The sequence below is a fragment of the Drosophila mojavensis genome, unplaced genomic scaffold (genome assembly GCF_018153725.1).
Source record: "Drosophila mojavensis isolate 15081-1352.22 unplaced genomic scaffold, ASM1815372v1 contig_74, whole genome shotgun sequence".
NCBI classification, from domain to species: domain Eukaryota; kingdom Metazoa; phylum Arthropoda; class Insecta; order Diptera; family Drosophilidae; genus Drosophila; species Drosophila mojavensis.
In genome coordinates this window covers 23283113-23300165 of record NW_025318899.1, presented here as the reverse complement: position 1 = coordinate 23300165, position 17053 = coordinate 23283113, and the positions used below count along the sequence as shown (strand labels likewise).

The following is a 17053-nucleotide window of genomic DNA, read 5'->3' as shown; positions in this document are numbered from 1 at the left end:
GACGTTGCAAATGCCAGGCTGGCCAGGCTGGCCAGTCACTTGCAGTCATAGACCAAATTTGACGAGCAAATAGTTTGAAGCATACTTTAAGGCAGGCGGGCTGGACTGGCTGCGTCCGATGCTGCAACTGCAAATTACATGAAATTGCATTTGCCGCCTCAGCAGTAGCATTGGACGACGAGGCGGACGGCGAGGCAGCGCCAACAACAAGTTAAACAACATTAAACTCTTTAACCGCCACTGACTCGTAATACTTTATTATTAAATTTTGCACATTAACGGGCCACGACGCAGCTGGGAAAACAAAATCTAGATAAATATGGCATGCAGATACTGCCTTGACTTTGTGGGTGTTGAGCTGAGCAAGGGAATGGACAGGGAGTTCGGGATGCTGATGGAGATGGGTGGGGTGGGGCAGGCAGTCAAGCGCACGGTTCAATTTGGTTGCCAACAACACGGACGTGGACACATAAGCGAGCGCCAGTCAGTCGTCTATAAATTATATCCGTTCCAAATTGAAATGCGCGTTAAAATGCAGTTAACTTGGCCGTTGGGTTGGCTCTGGCCATGTTGTTATGGCCACCGTTGCGAAACTGCCTTTTTTTTATAACGTCTACTCACATTTTTTTTTACAGTTTGTGCGCACATAAAAATAGAAAATGGCTTTGAGCGCGTTTGCCTGCGACACGAGCACATTAGACTCCTGCCGCAGATAGGACCAAGGACCAAGCACCGAGGACCAAGCACCGAGGACCCAGCACCGACCACTGCAGTCAGTGACCATATCGCTAGCTGGCTCTTGGCCCAAATGCTGATGGCGCTTTTTACACACGCAACCGGTTCAATGATATTGGACACAGCTGAGCGTGAAGAGGCTAACCAACGAAGCTCGTCACCTCCATTAGCCGCTTTCAATAAAAGCCCAAACGGTGAAAAGCATTTACAAACATATTCAAATTTAAGTTTAGAGACTGGCCACAGTAGAGTATTTGGGAAGCTCTATCCCGGCGTATCAGCGCATTAAGCCTTTGAAGTTGCTGCGCTGGTCAAAGCCCTTCTCAGTGATTCTCAGTGGACGCTGCGTGCGGCGCTCGAGTGTTAACACATTTCATCATCGAGGCATGAATGAGTTTTCCTGATTAGGTACGGGCCAATGACTCTCTGGAGTTGCTTTAAGGATTTAAGCCCAGTTCGAGTGGTCGACTCAAATTTGCCTAAAAGCAAAAGCCACACAAAACGTCGAGAACTACTATTCAACGCTTCAGTGGCATAATTCAATGACGGAAAGTTGCTTAGCGGTTCGGTGGTTCAGTGGTGCGGCGGTGCGGCGGTGCGGCTGTCTCTAGCTGAGAAAGAAGGCGCACGCAATTTGGCAAAATGCGTATAAACTTTTGAGGTCATGTGCACAAACAAACATGGCGGTGCCGCTTGTAAATACATTTGCTGAATAACTGTGAAATTAGCCAAGAGACGGAGCAACGGCAGGCAATTCGCTTGGCCAACACACGAGCTAAAGGAAGAACTAACAAAAGCCATGCGCCAACACATAAAGAAAATTTTCCATTTTATATGAATTACAAACACAAGCACACACATACGGCGCCACCACCAGCAATGGCACCACCACCACCATATCCACCACCACCACCCGCAGCAGCAGCAGCCATCCATGTGTGCATGTGTATTCCTTTAATAGAAAATTGCAAAAGTTTCGCAAAAGAAAATGCCTCAGCCAGTCCGCCAGTCCGCCAGTCCGCCAGGCAGCCTCAGCCAACCCAAACAAGCCAGTGCCGCCGCTCAAATTGAAAAGAATATGGAAAAGTAGCTAGCCCGGCCCGGAGAGAAAAGCAAGTGGTGCTCGGGTGGTTGGGTGTGGTGCTTAAGTGGTGGCAGATCTACTGCGCTCAGCACTGGGGGCTGCTTACGGCACTGGCAAGAAAGCCAAAGTAAGCATGAAATAAACCCTCATCGTCAACGGCAGCTTCGTTGTCTGTAGACCAGAGGGAATGAGACGAGACGAATTTTCTATGCTCTGCAATCAAATTTGTTATCAACTTTTTGATATGAGAGGCTGATTTGCAAGGCAAGGCATCAGCATATAATTTTATATTCTATTTACTTACTTTAATTAAGAATTTGTATTTTTTATTAAACAAGTACTCAGCTAACTTAATATAGTCTAGAAAAATTCAATTTTGTTATCGATTTTGTATTCGATATATTTATTCATTTATTTATTTACAAAACTACTCCAATAAAATAGTATATTAAAAATTTATTATAAATGCGTATATTTTGATTTAACAAATTTCCCGCTTCCCTAATCTAGTCTAGAAAGAACAAATATACACAGGTGATACATAATCAATGTTAAGTATATGAAAAATAAATTTAAAAGGGATATCAGATATCTCCAAATATTATCAATATTTATATAAATAAGAGTTCTCTATGCGAATCATAATACATCAGTAAGCTGAGATGCTGTAAGTTAGGGCATTAGACAGCAACGCGGAGCAACGTACGCAGTAAACTCTATGAAGATTTACCGGTTTTAACGTTGCCAGTCAGCAGTTCGTTTTAGCAGTTGCGCCTGTCTATATGAGAATGCATACATACAAAAATATATGTGGACTTGCATGTGTGTGTGTATGTGTATGTGGGGTCGGTCTGTGTCGCGTCTGGCATTATAATGCCGAGCGCATGTTGCGTTGCCTCTCGCTTGCCCCACGCTCAGCTCCAGCTCCAGCCTCAGCTCTCGCTTCCTGTGCGCCCTGCCATGTCGACATGCTATCAGAGGCCGTGGCTTGGCTTGCCTTAGAGCAGCAGCAGCAGCTCGACTCAGTCTCTATTTCAGTCTCAGCAGCCGCATCGCATGCGTATCGATTTTGTTGTAGCACAGCGGAGGGAGAAGGAGAGGCAAGTGAGCGAGACAGGTGAGAGGACACCGCGATATTCACCACATGTTGAGTTCGAAGCGAGTGTCAAACCCACACACATTCAATTTATCGGGGAATATAATGTGTTAATTGCTGCGGGATTTGCGCCTGTCGTAGCCCTTGCCGCCGCCGCTGCAGTTGCCGTTCATGATTGAGGCTCGTATATCTTGGCGAATTTATGTCGGCCTTATCTATGCACGCGCTGCTCTGCAATTTGATGGCCGATTTGCCAGCGATAAAGCCCGTCCCGCAATTAGGCCCTTCCCCAGTCGAACTTTCCATGGAAGCAGAACTCGCATGAGTACCACAACTTTGTTGTGGCACTGTCCACGCCACCCCGTCCACTGAGCCACTAGACACAAGCCTGACTCCACCTTCTGCTATAGGCCAGCGGTTATCAGCATTGACTATCAGTAAACGGCCAAGCGAGAGGGCAATAGGTAACACACAGAGAAAGAGAGAGGGAGCGAGGGAGACCTGCAAAGTAGTGCGTGTGGCAGGGCCATAAACAATCTACACTACACTTAAGGCCAGCCAATTGCATTCGCATTCGCATTCTCATGTCGCTGCTGGCATGTTTTTTGATGGAAAATAATTAAGTTAATGTAAAATGCATTTTCAAATTGTATAGCAAAGCCTAATTATCATGCCGTTCCATGCTTAGAACACAACTTGCTTCACATTCACATTCACATTCACATTCACGAACACAATTATAGATACAGTATAGAAATATATAGTATATATGTATGTATATATGCTGTGTGTACTGTGTGAGTTGGATAAATGATTAGTTTGACTTGAGGCGTTTCTGTAATACATGCTCGAATTGAGGAGCTACAGCAGAATGAAAGGCAGATAATTTCGGGGTATTTCGCCCCTAAAGACCGAGCCGAGTCTCGACAGACTTTCATCACCCTGCACTTACGTTTATGATCTGTTCGAAATGCTGTGTGCTTTCATCGCGTCTGTTGGGGCTATCGCCCCGTAATCGCAAACTGGTTCGCGCTGTTTAGCCTTCGCATTGTTGGCCAGTGTGTCAGGTCATTAATTTCATTAAAATTGCATCAAAATTTATGGTGGAGCTGCGACCAATTTGCTTGTAATCCATCAGCGCGTCGCATCGCGCTGCCAGCCCTCGAGCTCTTTTGTGTACTTTTCCGAACAGGCCCAAAACTAAATTACAACGTGGCCCTTAACATGTTAATAAAATAAAATGCGACACGCAAAATAATGAAAAGCCAACTCTGGAGCTGATCTGAATTCAGCGCAAATTCAATTACAAGCAGCTTATGCGATAAGTGGTAATGGGCTAAAGCCAAAGCCAAAGCCAAAGCTAAAACTGAAGCGAAAGCTAAAGCCGCAAGCCACAAGACCTAGATAAGCTGGCTACCATATCAGAGGGATCGATCTGCAGATGCACCTGCGCCTGCTAGTCGCTCTGGAAGATTTGGAGTCCTTCGAGTCCTTTGCATATTTATGCACGTGTGAGAAACGAGCTGAATGCGTAATTTAATAAGCAGGCGACTAGAAGGATCCATTAACAATTTCGCAGCAGGATTAAAGGACGACTTTGGCCTAGTCATAAAACAGCAACTTAATTGTTAATTAAAGGGCGCGCCGAACGCGTACCTCTCCCCGCTTGCGTCCTGCTCCCCGAGTCTTGCCGCTCGGCCTACGGCATGTCACGTCGCAGCGGCAGCTGCCTCTTGTGCAACGTCTATCAACATAATGACATTCAGTTACATGAAAAAATGTTCAGCATACTGAATAGTTTTCGACTTTCAAGTTCGGCTCGCGTCCGAAGTGTGGAAATTATAATAAATTTTTACTTTGGGCACTGCAATTATGCGGACACCTTGCTCTGGCCATATATTGCCATATTGACAGCTTGATTGATGCCTGGCCTGTGCGATCCCGACATCTGTTTAGCATTTTTGCGCCTAATCGAAAAACCGATCTAACGATTTTGCATAAGTTCAGCGATCACCAACTTGGAACTGGATAGCACAAAGTTCGAACTACAAACTTCAAACTGCAAACGGCCAACGGGTGGTCCAAGACCCAGTCCCTGTTCGAGGCCCAGCTCCAGTGCCAGTCGCAGTTAAGCAACTGCCTGACGTTGTTCAGTGAATGCCATCAGAGACAATAAATTTCATAAATAGCTTATGCATAAAATGCCAAGCCTCCTCTCGATCCGCACACCTTCATCAGGCACCGCCCGCTGTGTTAATATTAATTGGACGACATAATTGCAGCGCACCGCTGCCCATAATAATCGACCCGGGCCAAGATGAGGAAGAAGTTGCGGCCAGCCGAAAACACGTTTCGGGCCAATCTTCATAAAGTAGGACCAGACCCCAGACCCCAACTCAACTCAACTCAGCTCAACTCAACTCAAGTCCGGTAGTTGGCTGCCGCCCGGCAATTGGAATTTGTGTAAATTTGGCAAACGTTGCATTGACGACACCAGGTTGGGCAGCCAACTGGTCAGCTGGTCAACTAACTGGGAGGATTGCATGTTGGCCACTTCCATACATAATTACGGGTTGCATTTAATACTCTGACGCAAAAGGGTTTGCAGCAGCGGCCAAGCGTTATACAGCTCTTGACTGAACATAAAGTGCGATATAATTGAAAACTGAAATAATTGACAACGTATTAAATATAAGACTTTATTTTATTATTATTATTATTATTTATTTATTTTAAAATTAAAAATGAACATATTTGTATTTTAATTTATACACTCATAGAATAAGTAATCTATAATGGTTATTATTTCTAATAATAAATAAAAATATCTTTAAATAATGAATAGCAATAACAGTAATTTTTATTGTTTTCGAAGTAGTGAAAATACTTAAATTTTATTTTTCAAATTTCTTTTATTATTTAAATTGTTTAAAATTATTATTCTTTAAAAATTACTTTTATTTTTTTAAATTATTATTTGATTTTATTTAATACATATTTAAGTTTAGTAACTAATAGAACTATTATTTATAATTATTTAGAATAAATTTAATCTAATAATAATATATTTTGGTTTTAGTACAATTATGAAGAGCTATAGTATTTGCTGTTCAAAACAAAAAATAATATTTTGAATATATGAAAATAATTGTAATTATTAAATGTAATTACTTTATTTACTTATTTGTGTTTATTGTTATTTTTATTGTTACAAATAAAACTAAATCATTTTTTATTGAACCGTAATTAATGCAAGAATTAGATTCTTATACTTTTCACTTTTCATTTCTGTTTAACATATTTTTATTTTCATTTATCAATGATGACTTAACCTAACTTACAAATAAACCAAAGTTGCCTCTGCTGCAAGAGTATTGACAGTTCGGTGCGTGGATGGCTGACTTTAAATTTTCTTTGTTTTTTGGGGGGCATTTGCACTGGCTGCAAGCAGGCACAGCATGTGTGCAATTATCGGTGTGTGTCCTGGCTAATTTATTGTCTTTGGCGCTGCCCTAAATCCAAATGTAATACAATATGCACATTTATCATATTTAAGTACCGAGTCCAAAAACACATCCCGTATTTATGGCCTGCTAATATGCGGTTTTAGTTTAACGGCCATTCGGCCATTGGAGCATGGAGGAATCGGAGAACCGAGGGGCCGCGTTGCAGCCCAAATGCGCTGGAGAATGCTTCCGTAAACTGGGCAAGGGCTAAACTCGAGTGCCCGCCCTAACTTCGACTAACTGCCACGACTGACAGGCCGTCGAATGCAGGCGGCAGCAGCACCGCAGGAGGGAAAGTACAGGCTGTAAGAATTTAAAATGCTCGCGCTTTAGGTTGTTTGCTCATCATCAGCAAAACGCACGCCCCCGCGACAGTACATTATTTCCATTGCAAATATTTATTTAACGCTCTGTTTTTATTTTCCCTGAAATCAGTTAAATGGACTGTGCTGTTTGTTTTGCTTGCCTTGGTGCGACAGTTTGACGCGCAGTCCTTTAATAAGCCCCGTGAATAATGGCCGAGGCTTAGGCGTGAGCCAGCGATTGCTCATGTGGGTGGTGGGCGTGCTTCACATGTGTGTGCAGACCAAAATGGTGAGCCGTATCGGCATGCCAATTGGCTATAAAGAAAGCGGATGCGTGCCAAATGGAGTGGAGTGTTAAGAGAGGGAATCGCTGGCCTGCAGAGCCCAAAATGCAAGAGGAGACCAGCTAAAGCCGAACTAAAGACACAAAATTCTGGACTGAAGATGTTTCCCACTGCTGGCAAATGGACAGCACAAATGTAACAAAAATTGCGCACAATTACGGGGCAAAGCCCAGGCAAGTGGTCCAACCCTCCATCGCACTCATTCCAATCGCACCTTATCCGAGCGGAAAAGAATTATTACGTTGAATTTTCTTTCATTTTTAGGCAGAGAAAAAAAGGAAAGATTTCTCGTTTTTTGATAGCGGCAGACCAAGTGTGCCGTAAGCAGCAGCCAGGACACGGCGCTGTCCACGTCTCACGTGCACATGACAGTGGAGTAAACAATTTCATTTCGCGCGGGCAGCTCAGCAGGACCGAAAGATAACTGCTACAAACGAGGCACAAGATGCTGCCTGCAATAACAACGGCAACAACAAGAACAATGACAACAGCAGCCAGGACAACAAGGACAGTACTTGAGTTCCTTTATTTTTTTTCTTCATATTTTTTCTCGATTCTCGTTTTTTTTTCTTTCTTTTTCTTTTTGGAGTCAGCAAACGTAATAACAACAAGGCCAACCACCACAAAAGCATAAGAAGTTGCGTAAATATATTGTCCCGTCGGTCTGTCGAGTTGAGTGTGGCGGGTCAGGGAAGGGGGTTACCTATAAAGAGGACACTATCCAGCAGCAAGTTGTGGGCGTTGCGCAACTGAACAAGGAAGCAAATGTGGGTGAGTGCGACGCAGTTAGTCGAGCGTGCCTGGCGGCTTTTAATGCGTGCGTCTATAAATTTTGCACGCCTTTTGTGGCTGGGCAGATGGTGGGCGGTGCACGTGGCCCGGCCAGTTTCTGAAACTGTCAAATTGTTACTGTTTCAGCTCCTTTGGGGGTAGTCGAGCGACGTTCTGGCTATAGGAATTATTTATTTATTTATTATTTTTTCGGTTTACTTTGCTATAAAATCTGGGAGCAGTTTAAAATAGGGTTTACAATTTAGGATAATGTTTTTGGTAGAGATATAGAATGTTCATTTCCATTCAATAGGAACTTTATCTTCTTTGGAGGACTTGAATTTCATCCAATTCTGGTCCAATTTCCTAGCTCCGATGATTCAGACGTTACTCTCTGATCGATGGACATTCTAATTCATTCATATCAATATTTCAATCAACTTTACGATAACTTTTGAGTCAATGCATAGGTGAATTTATCTTGAAATAATTTAATAGTTTGTACTCCTAGCTTCCCGTTCATTTTTCTTCGTCTTTAAAGATCCATCATTCCTTGTAATGCTCCATTCTTATCTTAGGCGTAAAGGCTTAGCAGTATCTCTGACAGTTTAACCTCTTCGGTTCATTCATGATAATATGATTTGGTGGTCTTCTTCAAGTTAATCTAATTCTACGTTATTTGTGATATTTGTGATTCATCTTAGCTTTGCTTCTCCTTGAAATCGTTAGCATTGACAATGTTTTCTATATTATTAGGCAAATTCTTCATCAGTTTCAGTTTCGTTATCAGAGACCTCAGCTTCATCGGTAGATTCAACCTCAGAATCCTCCTCAATCGCATGACCAGTTGATTCTAAAATTATTTCCCTAGCCTCTTCTACCTCTTCTTCACTATCATCCGAGCATTGATCATCCACATCTTCCTCGGAAGAATCTTCATTTTTACTATGAGATGCTGCCTCACAATTCTCCTCCTCACTTGCGATATCAATTGATTCTCCAATTATTTCCGTGGCCTCTTCTTCCTCGTATTCATAGTCTTCCGAACTTTGATTTTCCATATCTCCCTCGGGAGAATTTTCATTTTCACTAAAGGCTGCTGCCTCATAATTCATTGACTGGTTGATTGGCTCCTCTTCATTTGCAACGCCAGTTGATTCTTCAATTATTTCTACCGCTTCTTCACCATCGTCCGAAGTTTGATGTTCCATATTTGCTTCGGGAGGATTTTCATTTTCCCTAAGGGCTGCTGTCTCACGATTCATTGACTGAGTTGGTTCCTCTTCATTTGCAACACCAGTTGAATCTCCAATTATTTCCGTAGCCTCTTCTACCTGTTCTTCACAATCGTCAGAGCTTTGTTTTTCCATAGCTCCCTCGGAAGAATCTTCAGTTTCACTAAGGGATACTGTCTGACAATTCATTGTCTGCGTTTGCTCCTCTTCACTTTCATCGCCAGTTGATTCTTCAATTATTTCCGTAGGCTCTTCCTCACCATAGTCCGAACTTTGATTTTCCATATCTCCCTCGGAGGAATCTTCGTTTTCACTTGGGGGTGCTGCCTCACAATTTATTGACTGGGTTTGCGCCCCTTCAATTTCATCACCAGTTGATTCTTCTCCCTCGGCATCGTCTGAACTTGGATTTTCCATTGCTCCCTCGGAAGAATCATCATTTTCACTTAATAATGCTGCCTCCTCATAATTCATTGACTGTGTTTGCTCCTCTTCATTTTCATCACCAGTTGATTCTTCAATTGATTCTGTAGCCTCTTCTTCTCCATAATCCGATCCTTGACTTTCCATAGCAATCTCGTTAAGTTCATTAGTTCGCTCTTCAATTATTTCTGAACCCTCTTCTTCACCATCGTTCATATCTATCTCGGAAGAATCTTCATTTTCACTAAGGTGTGCTGCCTCCCGGTTCATTACCTGGGTTGGCTCCTCTTCATTTTCATCACCACTTGATTCTCCTGTCGTTTCAGTGGCCTCTTCTTCTTCCTCCTCCTCTTCTTCTTCTCCTTCTTCTTCTTCTTCTTCTTCTTCTTCTTCTTCTCCTCCTTCAACCCCATGTTCATCATCATCCATATTTCCTTCGGAAAAATCACCATATATTTCTTGGTGTTCATCTTCTTCGGAATATAAAATAATAGAATTTCCTTCTAAATTAATGCCTTCCATACAAATAACATTGTCTGATTCGCTGTCTTCCCCTGTTTCCTCGCCGTCCATATCTGTATTCGCTTCTTCAGATATTTCTGTTCCTTGATCACTCTCATCGCAATCAAGATCGGAACCTATAAGTGTGCTTGAGCCATCAACAGACTTTTCAACAACTGAACTAGTTAATGACCCAGATTCGTCTTGATGAACATACTCGTTATCGCGTTCGATTGTTTTTTCAGGGCTGTCAGCATTATCGGCAACACATACTTTCGATTTTTCAAAAGGTTTATCATTTCCAACACCAGAAACTTTATCCTGTTCTGTTTTCGAATTCTGATCCTTCATGTTTGAGTTTTCTATGTCATCCTCAGATGATTCCTCATCGACGTCACTTATTGTTTCGGGCTCATCACCTGTAGAATCTTCATCGTCAGGATATCTTAATAGTTTTGTGTCTTCACTATCATCGTCTGAGCAATTAAAATATTGTTTTGTAAGTGTATCCCTGTTTTCATCATCTTCACCATCCGAGGACTCATCCTCCGAGCTACTGAACGAATCCTCGTCTTCCATCTCCTGATCATTGTGTATGATTTCCAAAAGATTTGGATCCAACTGACTGTTGGGTTGCTGAAAACACGCCTTAAGCTTTAGAATATCCAGAAACTCTAGCCACTCTGAGTACATTCTATCAGCCGTTCGTTTTGGCTCATTATCAGTTAGCTGGACACAGAAGCCTAGCAGAAGGTTTCTTCGTGTAATACGTAACTTATAGAAGGGTGTACCTCTGCTGGCATATGATTTAATCAGAAAGTCATTAGTGGTTAGCGCAGGTCGGTTAATATCTGTATCCGGGTAGTTCATCGCCTTTAATTTTTCAGGATCATATTCCAGCACCAAGCGTTCAAAGTCCCAAAGGCTCATCTTACAATCATTTCCACCAACTATGAACATTTTGTTATCTTTCCCAAACTCAATGCTGTTGATTGCCGCGGTGTGGTGGGGCAGCCAGCGAACCATTTCCTCTTTATCAGTATCCCAAAGAATCACATAACTATCATCACCTCCGGAGACCAAGTAACGTCCGCATATGGAGAACGCGAGAGCATTGATGGAGTTCCTGTGCACACTGAAGATGCGCACTTGAGTGGCTTTTACAACGTCCCACAAGCGGACTGTGCAGTCGGCTGAGCCAGTCGCGAGGTAATGCCTGTTTGGATGGAACTGGCAGATGGTGACCTCGGCTAAGTGCCCCATAAGTATGCAGACTGATTTCTTGCTGTCCTGCGTCCAAATGCGCGCCGTGCGATCGTCCGAAGAGGTGGCAAAGAAATAGCCTAACGGAGCATATACAACGCTGTAGATAGCGCCGCAGTGTCCGGGATAGATGACAATACAGCTCCAGGATAGCAGGCACCAACAACGAACAGTTCGGTCCTGTGAGCAGCTAAGTAGGAAACGGTCGTTCGGTGAAAAACTACACCCATATATGGGTCCTTGGTGACCATAGAGTGTACGTCTCAATTTTCTCTTGGTGGCATCTAACATGCTGTCATCTATGCCGGAGATGCCAGTGTCGAGCCTCTTCAGGTATTCTGCCGGCTTGAGCTGCGCCAGCTTTGAGGAAGTCAACGAGAAAATATGGATTATGGAAGAGTCGGTGCCAACGGATAGCATTGTTGTCTTGCTAGAGAAGGAGGCGCAAATTACGGTCTCTGAACTCTCTTGCGCCGTATATAAGTAGGCCGATGGCAGGTTCCCACGGCTAAGTGGTACGCGCCGTTCCTCATCATCCTTTTGTCGTTCTTGGTCCCAACGCTTCGGAGTAGGAATGAAGAGGCGATTGCCTATTGGCAAATACTCATTTCCAGCTGGAGAGCTTTTATCTTTCTTGAAACGCCTACGCTTCATGGGTCGCGGGCTACTTTCCTTATTTTCTTTAAATGTGTCGGGGGTAGCCCAGTATATCTTTTCCAAAATAGGCGAACCAATGCGGTTGATTTGATGCGGCTCCTCGTTTTCATCAAAAGGACTTAGATCGAAGTGTCTAAGAAATGTCGCCTGTAATGAACGGCTCCAACGCTCCATGTGGAGCAGTAGCACGTAATAGGTTTCTTCGAGCATGCAGAATTGAATTTTCTCGTCGGAGAGCAGCCTTTTGGCCTTGTTTGGCAAATCACCTGGAGTCTGTAGTATCATTAGCTTACCCACCCGTGCTACGTATGAATGATCAATGTAACGCATGGAGCTCTCCACAAAAGACTTGCCTTTTCGGTATTTTCCGCAGGAAACCATTCGTAGGTAGGCCAACGTAAGAGTCGGATACATGAGGCTGTATATTTCGTACTTGAAGCGGTTGGGAACTTGGTCCACAATCTTGCGAATTTTATGAAATAGTTTCTCGTAATCGTTCAGCACGTTTGAGTGGGGAAGATCGGAGCCAAAAGCGTCCTCTTTATTGTCGGTCTCAAACATGTTGCCTTCAATGCTGCTATCTTGTTCGTAAAAGTCCTTAGCGACTTTTAAGCTAGATTTCTGCGGCTTTGCCTTTCGTCGCCACACCAACTCCTCAGTATCCGACTCTTTTGCAGAACGTGGCGGAGAAGCAATACTGGCGGCTTTAATGCTACGCTTCGCCTTATTCGCATACATTTTGGATAAGTTTGATAAGTATGTTATGGTGGTCTCTTCAAAGTCTCGATTCTTATCAGAAGATACCGTCTGAGGAGATTCTTTTGTGTGCGGATCAGTTGGCTGACTGACATTAGGCATTATGGGCGACTCAGGATAAGGCAGCTTTGGCTTTTGATTGGGTAAAATCGTACCGGTTGATTGCGAATTCGGGAGTGGGCTCTGTATATTCAATGGTTTGGATAGCAGACTAAACGTGCGAAGCATATAAAAGTGAAATGTGAGTTGAATAAAATATATAACATATAATATTGTGTGCTGCACCTGATGTTACTTGAATTGGTCTTTTTGGGAGCAGCCGTCTGAGTCTGCTTGCTCTGCTCTGTAGATGGAGTCGGCGTCTGCGATGGTTTCGAATGACCTAAGCTCGTACTTGTTGGGCCAAGAGCTACGGTGATAAAATATTCAGTAATATCTGTGGAACGGAATGATGCAGCGATTGAGTCTCACCTGTAGTCTCCATGCTCACAAGTTCCGCAACCAAATCGACCTTATTAGCAACTCCTGAGTTGCTGTCCGATGAATGTGACTCGTCATTGGACTCACTTGTGTGTCCTGCACTTGATGACTCTTCAGAGTCGGAGTCATCAGTAAAGTCCACATCAGAATAAATGCAGCCACCTATATTGATTTTAGTTTTTGAGGCCTTATCATCCTTTTCATCATTTTTGCTGTCGTTTGTTTCCACTTTTTTTTTAACCATTTCAGTTTCATGAATTTCATCCCGTTTTCTGGCCATATTATCGTGTGAAAACCCGTCCAGACATGCGGGCTCTCCACCCAGGCTATCAACGTTTTGAACGTTGTCAACTGTTGACCCTACGTCATTCACAACATTTATTCCCCACTCAGATGTAAACATGCCCATATCGTATGGGGTTTCTGTTATCGGATTTGCACACAGTTCAGGTTCGAGATCATATTTAGGCTTCTGCTCAGAGCCAATTATTTCAAGCTCATTGAGATCAGATGGTGCCACAGCCATCGGGCTTATTGGGTCCTCTAAATTATACGGGGATAATAATGGCATATCCGCTGATACTGGCAAAGCATCAGCTGATGGCTCCGGGAAATCCAGTGATGCTAATGATTTCGGATCATCCACTGCCGTTTCCATTGCCGAGTCTCCCAAAACGGCTGGTTCGTTTGAGACGGGGTCTTCATTAGTGACAATGCTTTGAATTTCTTTTATATCAGAACTTAGTGATTCACACTTCGGGCTATTTGTGTCAGCCGAATGCTGCAAAAGAATTATTTAATATACATAACATATAATTAAATATTTTGATTGACTTTTCAATAGATTGCATACATTCGTGTCGTTATTTTTGTCATCATTGCATAATCTCTGCCTTTTGCGTTGTGCACTTCCATTATCGGACGCCTGTCGCTTTTTTCCGCTTTCATTATTCATAATTAATTTGTTTTTCAAAGAATTGTCACAATTTTATTTTACTTCAATTATTAACGTTATAAAAGCACCAGAAAAGTAAAATTATTGCAAGACTCGGAAAATTAGAGACTGTCGATTCTACGTACCAATTGATGTGAGCACTTATCGGGATACTTTGATAGGTTATCGATTTATCAATTAAATGGAAATGTCACAGCTTTTTAAAGTCACAGTTACAAACGTATTAATGTAACTGACATTAGGGCTCATCTCCATGTTAATTTATCACAGAGTGCTTTTATCCTGACTCTATAGGAAAATACAAATGCTTGGCATAGTCGCTTATAAAAAACTAATTTAATTTTTATACCCTGAACCCATTTTCAATGGGAAATCAGGGTATAATGGTTTTGTTGAAATGTATGTAACAGGGAGAAGGAGGCGTGGTAGACCCCACAAAGTATATATATTCTTGATCAGGGCGACGAGCTGAGTTGATTTGGTCCTGTCCGTCTGTCTGTCCGTCTGTCCGTCTGTCCGTCTGTCCGTCCGTCCGTCCGTCCGTCCGTCTGTCCGTCTGTCCGTCTGTCCGTATGTATGAACGCGTCGATTTCAGAAGATATAAGAGCTAGAGACTTCAAATTTTTTTTAAATGTTCGTAATTACAGCGCGCATATCAAGTTTATCATTAAAAATCGATAACTCATCCCGATCTTTTTTATCGATAAAAAACCTTATCGAAAACCAGTTAGAAAATTATATCTTCTACACCTTTATTGCTAGAGTCTCCAAATTTTTAATGTATGCTTATATGCAATTTATACAATTTCGGTTTTTGTTAAAATTTACCCCCCACCCTTAAATTCACCCCCTCACCCTCACTTTTGTAAAAAGCGTATTTCAATAACTAGAGACTTGTGCTTTAGCAATTACATGCATATCCATGTCATAATCATAATCTAAAAGTTTCATGAAGATCGTACGTCCACAAAAAGTTATTAAGCAATTAAGTTCTCAGAGTAAGCGCTCACTGCCGCCCATGCGTGTTTATGCTTGTGTGTGTATATGTATGTAATTGTTTGTGTATGTGTGTGTGTGTGTGTGTATGTGTGTATTATGTGTGTGTATGTATGCCTGTGTGTGCGTGCGTGCGTGTGTGTGTGTATGTGTGCGTGTTTCTTGTGTAAGCTGAAAGACGCGAAAAATTATTGAAATAGCTATTACTCCAAGGGGTCAGGGGATCTCGTAGTCGAGTAGTCTCGACTAGAGCTTTCTTACTTGTTTTCTTTATGCTGATTCAAGGTCGAGTCATTCTCGACAAGTCCATAGCTGTTGAACAGTAAAAAGCTACAGTTGGTATAAATTTATAGTTTTATTTAGTTTCTCATATAGTAAGCACAATGTTATTGGATATATTGTCATATGAATGTCACAATTTTCTGCATAAGATATATGTAGGAGATAATATATATTGTACAGTACATAATAACATAGTATTTCGTTAAAGTATTCACTAAATCACTTCATTACTCGTTACTTCTGATCCTCTATAGTCCAGAAAAATATATATTCGGTTGCTCGTCGTACTTTGAACCCGTAGCTCAATAATGTTTATTAATTATTAATACTTAACTATTTTATTTATCTAATTATTATTGAATGCAATAAATGTAATTAAAAATACTTTTATTGTCTACATTATACAGATATACGAAATTGACTACAAATAAAAGTAAATTAAAGCGATTGACTGCACTGGAATGTGACAGCGGATTGTGATATGTGGAATTTGAGGCAATGGATAGCATGTGTAGCTACTTGTAGAGCGCGAGGGCAGCTGGGCCTCGTCTTTTGGACAGCTTGAATGCTGCATTAAAACGCATCGGCGGGCTGCAATCACCGAGAGTATTGGCATATACAAATGTCAGAACTCAAGGGCTTTCATTAGGCGCAGACAATTAGAAATAAAGCCACATTATGCGCAGCCACAATAAAAGCAGACAAAATCGCGAGCAAATCACTTGAAATGCAATGCAGCCCGTAAATAAATCACATCGCGTCTGTTTGGATGGGAGCGAGTTTATGCAACTGCAAAATAATCCATTGTAAAGTGTCGAAAAAGTGCAATTGAAATGCAAATCAATGCAAATCGATACTTGAATCATCATCAACAGCAGCAAAGATAAATGATTCATGCGCCGCACCCTGCACACCGTTCGCCGCACGCGAGCCACATTCAAATGCAAATACGAATGCAAAATTTTGCATGAAAACTCGATTTTGGGCGGGTCTTGCAGGAGCTGCGGCCGGCGGCAAGGGCGTCCCGCTGATGTGCTAACAATCAAATCAAAATAAAACTGCACCGCACAACAATAAGAATTGCAGCCCAAAACAAAAACACAGCAAACAATGAGATACACGCAGGGGCACAAAGGTGAATGTGTTGGCAGATTTCAGCACTTCCGGTTAACTGTTGCTAATTTGATTAGAGAGTTAGAAGCCAGCTTGCGAAAGGGCAGCCATGCCGGCCTGTGAGCATTTGTTGGCGTCGATTTCGTTTCGGACTGCTAACTTATGCAAATGATGCTCTGTGATTTATGTGCTGAAGTCTGTGTGGGCCTGGCAACTCTGTTCCTTGGGGACAAGGAACAGGACGGCTGAGAGTCTGTAAATTGAATCTAGGAATTCGTATTACTTAATCGTTTCACACGCGTTGCGCTTTTGCACATCCGTCGGTGATTTCTTATTCAAATTCAAACTCAATCATATCCTGTCATAAGGCTCGAGCCTCCTTTGTCTGCCCATCACAAGTTGTTTGTGCTTTCGCTTAACCCCTTTGAGCTGTTTGTCCTCGCATCCTGAACCTATCCCAGACATTGTCATGCTAATTGCCGGGCATGAGAAGTCTGACATTCAAGTCTGAGAACTTTTCGGCAGCCAGGTAGGCTTCTCGCTGATCGAGT

The 17053-nt window shown here is 42.4% G+C and overlaps 1 protein-coding gene across 1 annotated transcript; it reads right to left on the bottom strand.

The window, feature by feature from the left end:
• Window positions 1-8013: 8013 nt before the first annotated feature.
• Window positions 8014-14395, bottom strand: LOC6583404. The gene is made up of 4 exons (XM_002009036.4): window positions 14010-14395; window positions 13148-13937; window positions 12962-13085; window positions 8014-12887 (listed from the first exon to the last, which is right to left on the bottom strand). The coding sequence occupies exons 1-4, from the start codon at window positions 14109-14111 to the stop codon at window positions 8594-8596; spliced, it is 5310 nt and encodes a 1769-aa protein (XP_002009072.2). The 5' UTR covers window positions 14112-14395; the 3' UTR covers window positions 8014-8593.
• Window positions 14396-17053: the final 2658 nt, after the last annotated feature.

Excerpts from the sequence above, each read along its gene's own strand:
- LOC6583404 (XM_002009036.4), bottom strand. The coding sequence starts at position 14,111 with ATGAATAATGAAAGCGGAAAAAAGCGACAGGCGTCCGATAATGGAAGT. Across the intron at positions 13,938-14,009 it reads ACAAAAATAACGACACGAAT|CATTCGGCTGACACAAATAG; the intron begins GTATGCAATCTA and ends ATTCTTTTGCAG. Across the intron at positions 12,888-12,961 it reads ACCAATTCAAGTAACATCAG|TCTGCTATCCAAACCATTGA; the intron begins GTGCAGCACACA and ends TCGCACGTTTAG.